Genomic DNA, 10,719 nt, shown 5'->3' on the forward strand with positions numbered 1-10,719 from the left:
CTTTCATGTATCTTATTAGATCTGCTCTTAGGTATTTGATATTTTAAATTCTATTGTAAATGGTATTGTTTTTAAATGTTATTTTCTGTTTGTTAACTTTTCGTAATACACTCATCTTGTGATCTTTTATAACGTTTGTACTTCTTATAGATATGTTTTTCAATCCTAATATTGGTTATTAGTACCTTGTATTTTCTTGATTAGTCTTCTTAGGAGTTTATTAATATTGTATCTTTTCAAAGAAACAAATTTTGGCTCTGTTGATCCTCTCTGCTATAAATTTGTTTTCTATTTTTATTCATGTCTACCCTTACCTTTGTTATTTTCATTCATTTTCTCCCTTTGAATTAGTTCACTGTTCTTTTACTAATATCTTGAGATGGATGCTTAGCTAATTTATTTTCTGTCTTTTCTAATATGTAAAACTAAAGCCATAAATGTATCTCCATTTACAACTTTATCTCACTACTTTTTATATGTAGTTTTTCCATTCGCGTTCTTTTTTATATAAAATCTTTGTCTTTTCATGAATGGAGGATCTTTTCTGTTCCTATATATTAGTTAAATTGTTTAGAAAAACATGTTTTCGTAGGCTCTTTTTATTCTATTTCTTCCAAATTCATTCTGTTTTTTCTTCCTTTATTCTTTCCTTATTTTCTTCCTTATTTGTTTCTTCCCTGTCTGTCAGTCTGGTCTCCGTCTTTCATATTGGAGACTTTCCTCCAATGTCTGGTGATGCTTGGCATTCTCTTCTTAGTTAAGAGTGAGGCTAAAGAAAATCTGTGTACACGAGAGAGGGCCTTGGCAACTGGGTAGCATTGCTGTGTGCTAATAGAATGACCCACAGATGCCTCTCTCTACATGGGACTGTTCACATTCTCCAGAGTCAGACCCTTCAAGCTGTTCTATAGAAAGATAGTCCCAGCTGCTACGCTGCTGGCCATTTGGGAATTGGGAAGTGGAGGTCTCATGATCCAAATGCAGACTTTCTCTTCAACTTCTTATTTGCAGTCTGGCTCTTCATTCTGCCTTCTGTTGTGCCTGATGCCCCTAAGCCCAGAGCTCCTTGTTCTAATTGTTCTAGATGATAAGCTCCTCCTTCTTGAGAAAATGGGAAAATAGAACACTTGGCTGCCGGGTGAGGCAGTCAGAAAATCTAACTGCTCCTGATAAAGAACTTCAACACATTCCTCTGTGTTTGGCCCCTCAGCTCACCCACCTTCTCTGTAGTGCCTGGTGCCTCCTGAGGCCCTCCTGGCTTCATGGAGGCAATTGGCTTCTTCTTAGCACCACCTCCCTCCTCTGCTCTGGAAGGTCAGTTATGTCCTCCCACCTCCTGGCACCTGCACACATTGTGGGGCAGGTTTATGAATGTCTTCAAGTTTCACTAAAGATTTCAGTTTCTCCTTCACCTTGTCATTTCTGGGGGACCTCCAATAGAAGTAAGCAGAAATATCTTTATGTCACCATCATGAAAGCAATTTTTTCCCCAAATAATTCATAGTCTACCCCTTTGCTCCCCTGGTAATGTTTCCCTGAGACCACACAACTAAAGTTCTCAGCTTCTCTTTCTAACAGTGCCCACCATGGCTCTGCTACTCTCCCTTAACATAGCTGCCACTTAGACAGTGTCCACTGACCTCCTATTGGGACAAATAAGACTCCAACTCCCTCACATCAATCCTCTCCTCTTCCCTCATCTTCCTAAGGCTTTTACATCACTTTTCAAAGCTCCCTACTGGTGGGTTCACTTTATGATATTAGCACATTTATATCATTCTTCAGCACCTGTATAAAGTGCAATTGGCTTCATGTGATAAGATGAGGCTATGCCCCCTCCTCTGTTTTCTCTCAGCTCTTGCTTTCCTCTATCTCCCAGCTTCTGACATTCATTGTTTCACTTTAGTATTGCCAAGAACATCTTACACAAGGTTTTAAATCAATGCAGCAGAGATTCCCCTGCTCTGATCCCCACACTTTGCCACCAGGTAGATTCTTTAAGGGGGCCATTTTCCCAAGCGTGTGGCCTCTCATGGGGAATGGGAGAGTCCAACCCTCCTATGAGGCAAGGGAAGCTGAGGGTCTTTCTCCCCTTTCTAGAGCAAACCACTTGTTTGCAACTTTCTCCATTTCCCATGGCTGGGGACCCTGTGTGCAGGTTTCTGAGGACCCTGAAGCCCTTGACGAATTCTTTGCAGGCAGACTTGACTGCAGCTGCCTTGATGGGCTGGGTGCCAGGCTGAGGCCCACCAGCCAGCCTCTGGCTCATTCTTTACCACTTTCTCTCCAGATCCCCTTCTTGGGAGCTGGGATTAAGATCCATGAGAAAAGGGTGTCGGATAACCTGCGACCCTTCCATGACCGGATGGAGGAATGTTTCAAGAACCTGAAAATGAAGGTGGAGAAGGAGTACGGTGTCCGAGAGATGGTATGGGTGGTTCCTATGGCTTGGAGGGGTGGGATTGGGCAGGGTGGGGTAGGGAAGGATGCTGGAGGCTGAAGTTGGAAGGGACCCAGCAAAGGAAGCTGCTTCCAAAGAAGATGGTGATGGCCAGCATTGCTGGATCCCATCCAGGGGAACCCTGCTAGAAACTTGGTCCAGCAAAAATAACCCCAGACAAACTCCAGTTACAACTGGATTGTGCAGATACCAACTTCTCAAGGGACTGTGTAATAATAATGAAAGCTACATTGATGCAGCATCTACTATATGCCTGGCCTGATTCAAGCACTTGACATCTACTAGGTCATTTAATCCTCACCACAAGCCTGAGCGGCAGGAATGATTTTTAACCGCTTGTATTTCTTCTGAGGTTCAGAAGGTCAGGTAACTTGCCAAAGGCTATGTGGCAAATGAGTGTGCGGCAGAATTTGCATCTGGCTGTGTTAGTTCAAGGCCAGTAGTTTTGGCCACTGAGCTCCTTGGCCTAAAGAGACCATGAGCCTGGTGCTTACAGGGTGCTTCTTCATCCTTTTCCTTATTAACTGGTGTTATGAAATGTCAAGGCCATGCAATTCCTTTAAAACCATCTGGTCCAGCCTTCCCATTTTACAGATGGTAAAACTGAGACCTGGAGAAGAACAGTGAGTTACTGGAAGAGCCTAGAGGCACACTCAGGTCTCTGATTCAAAGATGTTTTTCCGTGAGACAGATTGTCACTTTCAATACTCCCTACATGAAGTCCCTGCAATGCAATTCTGATGCTGACTCCCTGGAGTTAGATCACATTTCACAGGTTAGAAGCACAGTCTTAGACGCTTCCCACTTCAAACACCAACCATAAGCTTCAGGGACCCAGGCCACCCACACTTCTGCCTAACTGGTTACAAATTGGGGGATTCCCACTACCCTATCAGGTTTCACAATTCACTAGAATAATTCACAGAACTCAGGAAAGCATGATATTACAACTTTGGTTTATGATACAAATCAAGACCAGCCAGATAAAGAGACACAGAGTGAGGTCCAGGAGGGTCCCAAACATGAAGTTTTCATGTATTCCAGATGCGTCCCCCTTCTGGAACACTGATGTATGATTACCAGCCAGAGAAGTTCACTGGCGCCTAATGTCCAGAGTTTTTATTGGAGTTTCATCATGCAGTCATGATAGATTGAACCATTGGCCATGGGATGGAAATCAGTCTCTGGGCCTGTCCACTCCCTGGAGGTTGAGCTGGTATTACATGGCTCAAAGTCCCAGCCCTATAATCATAGAGCTGGTCTTTCTGGCCATCGGGAGCCATCTTATTAGCATAAAATCAAGTATGGTCAAGGGGGCCACCATGAATAATAACAAAGATACTCCTATCACATAGGAAATGCCAAAGATTTAGATATTGCCTTCCAGGAACCAGGAGTAAAGGTCAGCCACATTCTTTATTCTACAAGAACCCCTAGCCTCAGCCAGCCAGGAACTTTTGCGTTGATGCTTCACTCAGCCCCACAACTCTGCCCTGCCCAGGTGGAGGGAGAAGGTGACAGGAAGGTTGGGACCACCTTCCCCAGGCTACAGCTGCTAACCACCCTGTTCTCCCACCACAGCCTGACTTTGACGACAGGAGAGTGGGCCGCCCCAGGTCTATGCTGCGCTCATACAGACAGATGTCCATCATCTCTCTGACTTCCATGAATTCTGACTGCAGCACCCCCAGCAAGGCCACCTCAGAGAGGTCAGTCCCTGCACCCCAGGGAGTCCCCCACACCCCTGCCTCCCTGGCTCAATCTCTTCTCCTTCTCTCTCTTCACCAGCAACATCCCTTCTACCTTCCCCTTCCTCCTTTCAGTTTAAAAGCCTTTTCCCATCTGGAGCCTCACAACTACCCTAGGAGGCTCACAGTTAGTATCATTTGTAGGGGATTATCAGAGGCTCAGAGAGGCAAGGCAGCTTTCCTGAGGCCCAGCAGGACTCACCTGCAGCCCCCAGGCTTCTAGTCCAGTGATCTCTGTCAGCCAGCCAGAGCTCCTCACCAAGCCTGCATCCTTCTGGAATATTGTCACCTCTTACCAGGATCTGTTCCCTTTCAAGGAAGCTCCTCCCAATCACAATGGGATGTCCCTGTTGCAGAGCTCCTCCCCCTGCACCACCGACCCACCCCTCTGTCGGGGGTCTTCCCTCCTGTGCCCCCTTCCACCTTCCTGGAGCCCTCTGGCCATCATTGCTGGACCCTCCAGAAACCTCCCAGCGGGCCTCAGAGGCTACTCTTGCCCAGAGGGAAAAGGATGGAAATGTCTTCTGTGTTTCACAATTCTAGGGGCCACCATTCACCCTGCCCAACTCATCTGTTCTAATCATAGACACTATGAGCTACCCAGCACTTACCATATGCCAAGAATGTGCCAGGGGTTCCTCCGACCTCATCTCATGGCCACTCTGCAAGGTCTCTGCGAAGACCCCCATCTACTGAAAAGGAAATGATGGTTGGGAGAGGTTGAGTGATTTACCCAAAGTTATTCATTCAGCTAAGAACTGGCCGGGCCTGGATTTGAATCCGCATTCATGCTTTCAGCCAGTCTTCTCTCCTCACCACCAGTTTCTTTGCTATGGCTCACTTCTTTCAATTTCATTTTACCATGAATAAAATAAAGTGAACTTTACTCATTACATTTAAGTGTTTGTGGATTGAGCAATTTGCTCCCCAAATCCTCTGTCAGATTTGCTGATCTACTCCAGACCCTGTAGTGGCAGCTGAGGCAGCCCAAAGGTCCCCTTCAGCTTCCTGGGTCCTTGCAAGGCAGTTCCACTGAAGCTCTAACTGCAGTTTCTATTGCTGCCCCTCTGGCCTTTCAGCTTTGACCTGGAATTAGCACCACCCAAGACTCCGAGAGTGGAGCAGGAGGAGCCGATCTCCCCGGGGAGCACCCTGCCTGAGGTCAAGCTGCGGAGGTCCAAGAAGAGGACGAAGAGAAGCAGTGTAGTGTTTGCGGACGAGAAAGCAGCTGCCGAGTCGGACCTGAAGCGGGTGAGCAGCTGAGGCAGGTTGCCTCTCCAGTGCTGTTAGCAAATCTCCACTGCATGCTGGGCACAAAACCCAGGGCTTCCAGATATGGGATCTCTGAGGCCCACTTCTGCGGTGCTATGGGTATTGCAGAGGCGGCACCTGAGGAGCTGAGAGGTGAAGTGTTTACTGCTTAGGCAGCTGGGGTGGCTGGGACATGACAGAGCTGGGAGTTGAACCCTGACCTTTGCACTTCAGAGCCTGTGTGTATCCTTTCCACCATCACACAGGGCTTTTCCAGGCGGGGGAGAAGCCACCTGTTCTCCCACCAAAGGGGAGAGCAACCCACTTGGTATTGGGCTAGGTGTTTCTATAGCCCCCAGCCCCAGGCCTGTTCTAACCACTGACATCTCAGACCCCTGCAAGCCCCTCCTGTGAGCCAGAAGTCCGGGTGGGGATGCAGAGATGAAATCTCACTGTCCTGGCTTTGAGAGTTTTGGTCTTATAAACTAATAACTATTTAAAATGAGACTTGGTGTCAGACAGCCCTCTTAGTTTCCCCCTGGAAAAGAGGTTTGTTGAAAGCTTTCTGGGAGCCTGGGAGGGGGAGACAGATTAACTGCCCTGGCAAGGGAGGGGTGCCAGATCAAAGAGCAAGGGGCCAACCAAAATACCTTGGTGAAGAAAGGGCCCTCTAGAAACTTCTCAGTGGGCCTCACAGGCTACTCTTGCCTGGATGGATAAGAATGGAAATATCTTCTGTGTTTCTCAATTCTAGGGGACACCATTCACGTGATAGTCTAAATGAATGCCACCCCCTCCACCCCGTAGTTGTGTAGTGTGCAACCTGTGAAACCATACATGGCAGACTGGCATGGAATGCTATAAAACAGAATAAATGAACTAGGAGCCAGCTTCATAGAAACCATGCCACGCCCTCATCCCTGATCTTTCAGGGCCCAGATCTGCCTCATGCTAAGCCTCTCTCTCTTTTGTGTGTGTGTGTGTGTGTGTGTGTGTGTGTGTGTGTATTTGTGTGTGTGTGTGGTGTATTCCTACAGCTTTCCAGGAAGCATGAGTTCATGAGTGACACCAACCTCTCAGAGCATGCAGCCATCCCCCTCAAGGCGTCTGTCCTCTCTCAAATGAGCTTTGCCAGCCAGTCCATGCCTACCATCCCAGGTATGCCCCCTGCTGCCACCAGCATGAAGGACTAGAGATAGTGCAGACCACCAGCCTTGTGGGTGGAGGATGGATGGGAACTGTGTCTACACAACAAAGTGGGCCAGGCATCCTGGAGTTAGAGGCTGTACTCACAGCCCCCCACCCTCTAATCTCTCCCCACACCCACCACTTCCTAGTAGTGACACCATCCCAGCAAGCTCCAGCAGGGACAGGGGAGAGGCCTGCTGTCTCTTGGGCCCTCAGAATTCACTGGGTATCCATTTGTCACACTAGGTGGCCCCTTGTTCTCAGTTAGCCAGGCCTCCCCAGGGGCCAGAAGTGTGCCCTTGGTATGTCCCTAAGACCTATGGCTTCTTTATGGACCCGGAAGACTCTTTCTGGCTTCACAAAAATGGCCACCACATCTTATAGCTGCAGAGTGTTGAGTGCATAGATGCTCCCTATCTGCCATCCTCGTCACGCACTGTCCAGTGAGGAGGTTAGAGCACAGCTGATGGTCCTAACTCACAGAAGAGAATCTGAGGCCCTAACAGGGGACATGACAGGGGACATGGCATGCCTGAGAGCACTGCATCTGGCATGCAGAAGTCCTTGGCATTTGCTGCTATGTGCCTGGCTCTGTGTGGTAAGGGCCAGGTCAGAAGGGAAGAAGACAGGGCCAGTGCTGCCCTGTGGAACTCAGCAGGCCGATCATGGTGAAGACGCTTGCTGGTTCCTGAATGTTTGGGGTGCCAGGCCCTGCACCAACCGCTACTCCTTCATTATTTCATTTACACCACTGCACGTACCCAGGTGCATGTCATCCACCCCATTGTATGGATGAGGAAACTGGGGCACCGAGAACATCAGTCTCTTGCCTATCACCAGCCAGCAAATGGCAGAGGCTGAGTTCGGACCCAGGCCCTCTTCCCTGGAACCAGGCACCTGCCCACTGCCCTGCCACCCCACCCAGGATAGCCTAAACACGGCTGCAATATTTGGCCCAAGCCATTTCACTGGTATCTTCTCCACAGGTCTCACGACACCCAGGTGGTCTGGGCTCTTTCTCCCATTTGGCCAATGTCAAAAGCAGCAGTCAGAGAGTAACTAATTTTTCACATCTCTATGACTCCAAACTGGGGCTGTAACCACTAGGCCATCTGGCCCCTCCACCAGGTGACACGTGGGTCTGAGACTCTCTTCCCACTGTCTCCTGCAATGGGGAGAGAAATCCAGGGTATTGGTATTGGGAGCTGGAGGAAGAGTAAGCTCACACTGTCCCCTACCTTGGAGCAGAAGGCTCTGTGTTTCTTGGGGATGTCAGGGCTTTGGGGCAAGGTTTTGACCAGGAGCCAGGAGGTTGAACCCTTGTCTATAGGGTGGGCAACCTTCACTGCAAGAGGACAGCTTCAACGCCCCCTGGCATGGCAGGAAATAGGCTTCCTGCCTCCTGCTTGGCACATACAATGTGTAATCCCTGGATGCTGGCTCTGTCTCCCAGCCCTCCCCCTGTCTACCTCCCCCAAGGCACTGCCCCTCCTCCACCCACCCACTCACGCCCTAGCTCTACTCTCCTTCCAGCCCTGACACTCTCAGTGGCAGGCATCCCTGGGTTGGACGAGGCCAACACATCCCCCCGGCTCAGCCAGACCTTCCTCCAACTCTCAGATGGTGACAAGAAGACACTCACACGGAAGAAGGTCAATCAGTTCTTCAAGACAATGGTGAGGACACTGAGGGTGGAAGGAAAGGAAGACGTTGGGAGGAAAAAGGGAAGACAGCAATACAGAGAAAAGAAAATGGGGGGTCGTGTGTGCATGTGTGTGCATATGTGGTCATTCCTAGGGAGGCCTAGTCAGGAGGCCCTGAGTTCTGGGACACTGTGCAGCAATGACCAGAGGCCGGTTCTCCTCTGGGGCCCCAGGCAGCTCCTCTGACCAGGATTGACCCCAGCTAGGCATGTGCAGGGCCCTGGGACCTCAGAAGCAGTAAGTGGCCTGCCCTCACCTAAACTGCCCCTTAGTGCTGCAGCACTTTTCTATTCAACCTATATCACAAAATCCTACAAATTGAACATTAGTTTCTAAGCACTGATTCTGTAAAGTCCCATCTCCTATTGTTACTTGTTGGCCTTTCCTCAAGATCAAGAAGGTCCCATAACACATCTGATCCTCAAGGTAATATGAAATCGGGACTCTGCTACTACAAATATCTCAAGTGTACCATGAGCACACAAGGAGTCAGGCACTGTGCTAAGCACTTCCCAAGCATGGTGCCATTTGAGCTCCCACTCTTAGGATTTTATATGGGAGGCTCACAGAGTTTGGTAAGTGATGTGCCCAAGTCCACATGGCTAGTGAGCCTGGGCTCACTCTACTGTCTACCACTGCCTTTCTGGCCAAAGCCAAGGTCATAGCAGTTCACATTCACTGGGCTTTGGGCAGGGGTCAGTGTTGGGGCCCTTGTGATTAGGACTGGGAAGCTCCATTCTGGTGCTTAATCTGCTAATCCCATCTTGGTTTTGTGCTTGTTTATTCTCTTCTCTCAAAAGCTGGCCAGCAAATCGGCTGAAGAAGGCAAACAGATCCCAGACTCGCTGTCCACGGACCTGTGAGCTGCTGCTGACTAGGGCTGCATGGGAGAGCCAGGGAGGGGAGTTTCTGGAAGAGGAGAGCCATGGGTGGAACACCGAAGCCTCAGAGAGTGAGAGACTCTCCCCATCAGTTGTCCTCACTTAGAGGAGACAGAGGAGCCAGTCAGGTCCCAGAGCTTGAGTGCTAACAAGCCCAGCATCCCCTGGTGCTGTGATCATGGTGGATGAGGAAGCCTCAATGTAGATTCCTGAACGTAAGGAACTAGCAAGAATGCCTTCTCCCAGTGTGGTCTCCCCAACATCCTAGGCACAGCTTTCATAACCCAGTTTCTTAGGGGTAAGAAACTGTTATTATTTCATTTATAAAGTCCCAGAACTTAAAGGAAAGCCTTTTAAATATTCTTTTTAATTTTATTTTAGATTAACAGTTTTGTACTTTACATTTTTTAATACAACCAACCAGTTTCTTTTCTAGCCAATCATCCTGAAGAGTTGCTGTTTCTTACTGACAATAAAAAATGTTTTCTTGGTTTGAGTAAGCCTTGTTGCCTGATTCTGTTGGCTGACTCTCCTGGGCCCAGGACTGGGCAGGAAGCTCCTTGGAAGGAAGGAAGGCCCAGGGATTGCAGTGATGTGAAGGAGCCTGGTGATGCCCTTGCCCAATGCCAAGTTTCCCCACCTCATCTATGAGAAGATTCTTCAAGAATCTCCATGACTCTGGTTCCTTAGGTGCCCAACCCTGGGCTACCAGCATGTTAAAAAAGTTGTCCTGGGCTTCCTCATGGATCTGAATAGTGGAGTGTCGTACCTCCTTTCTCCACCTTTAGAAAGAGATAGCACAACCACCCAAGCCTGGTTACTCTAGTAAAGACCAAACCTAATGCCAAAGAGTTAGGAAAAGAGGGGTCTGAGGTCCAGCAGACTCATAGTTGAGCTCTTGGATCTTGTCACTGGCTCCAAAGTGGTGGCTTTTCTTGGAGGAATTCTCAGGCTTTTCAGATGAGGCCCAAAGGAGGTGAGTAGCTTTGTCAGGCAGCAGCAAGAGAGGATGGGAGCAAAGTCCCACCTCTGGATCTGACAGCGAGCAGGGAGCTGTGCAGGGGAGGGGTCCAGAAGGAGGCTGAGGACCCATTTGAGAAGGAAATTAATACTGGGTAAGTGCATGACAGCACAGGTTTCAGAAGTAGAGCCATCTGAAAACCTTGGAGTGGATGCTCATTTACAGGCTGAGTCCCTGGGGTAGAGTAAGACAGGAGAAAGAATGATGATGGTAGCTCAAATTTCTCGAGCCCTGATGGTGTCTGGGACAGTGTTATAGACATGATAAGAATTAACTTCCTAAGTCTTGATAGCAGCCCTAGGAGGTAGATACGATTATCACCCAGATGAAGAAATGGAGGCACAGAGGCGTGAAGTGACCCAAGACCACACACTTAGTAACGAATGGCTGGGATCCAAACCCAGACAGCTGGGTGGGGAGCCTGACTCTTAGGCACTACCCTACATTGTCTCTGGGACGCCTTAGT

General features: G+C 48.9%; 1 protein-coding gene across 1 annotated transcript in view; it reads left to right on the forward strand.

The window, feature by feature from the left end:
- DOCK2 (dedicator of cytokinesis 2) overlaps window positions 1-9,728 on the forward strand; it is a 443,859-nt gene extending 434,131 nt beyond the window's left edge. Inside the window, exons 47-52 of the mRNA XM_017849424.1 lie at window positions 2,291-2,428; window positions 4,043-4,170; window positions 5,289-5,460; window positions 6,498-6,618; window positions 8,182-8,324; window positions 9,152-9,728. Of these exons, the coding sequence (XP_017704913.1) occupies window positions 2,291-2,428; window positions 4,043-4,170; window positions 5,289-5,460; window positions 6,498-6,618; window positions 8,182-8,324; window positions 9,152-9,214 (765 nt within the window). The 3' untranslated portion in view covers window positions 9,215-9,728. The remainder of the gene's footprint in view (window positions 1-2,290; window positions 2,429-4,042; window positions 4,171-5,288; window positions 5,461-6,497; window positions 6,619-8,181; window positions 8,325-9,151) is intronic.
- The last annotated feature ends 991 nt before the right edge of the window (window positions 9,729-10,719 follow it).

This window comes from Rhinopithecus bieti, unplaced genomic scaffold (assembly GCF_001698545.2).
Source record: "Rhinopithecus bieti isolate Rb0 unplaced genomic scaffold, ASM169854v2 scaffold_30732, whole genome shotgun sequence".
Taxonomy (NCBI): domain Eukaryota; kingdom Metazoa; phylum Chordata; class Mammalia; order Primates; family Cercopithecidae; genus Rhinopithecus; species Rhinopithecus bieti.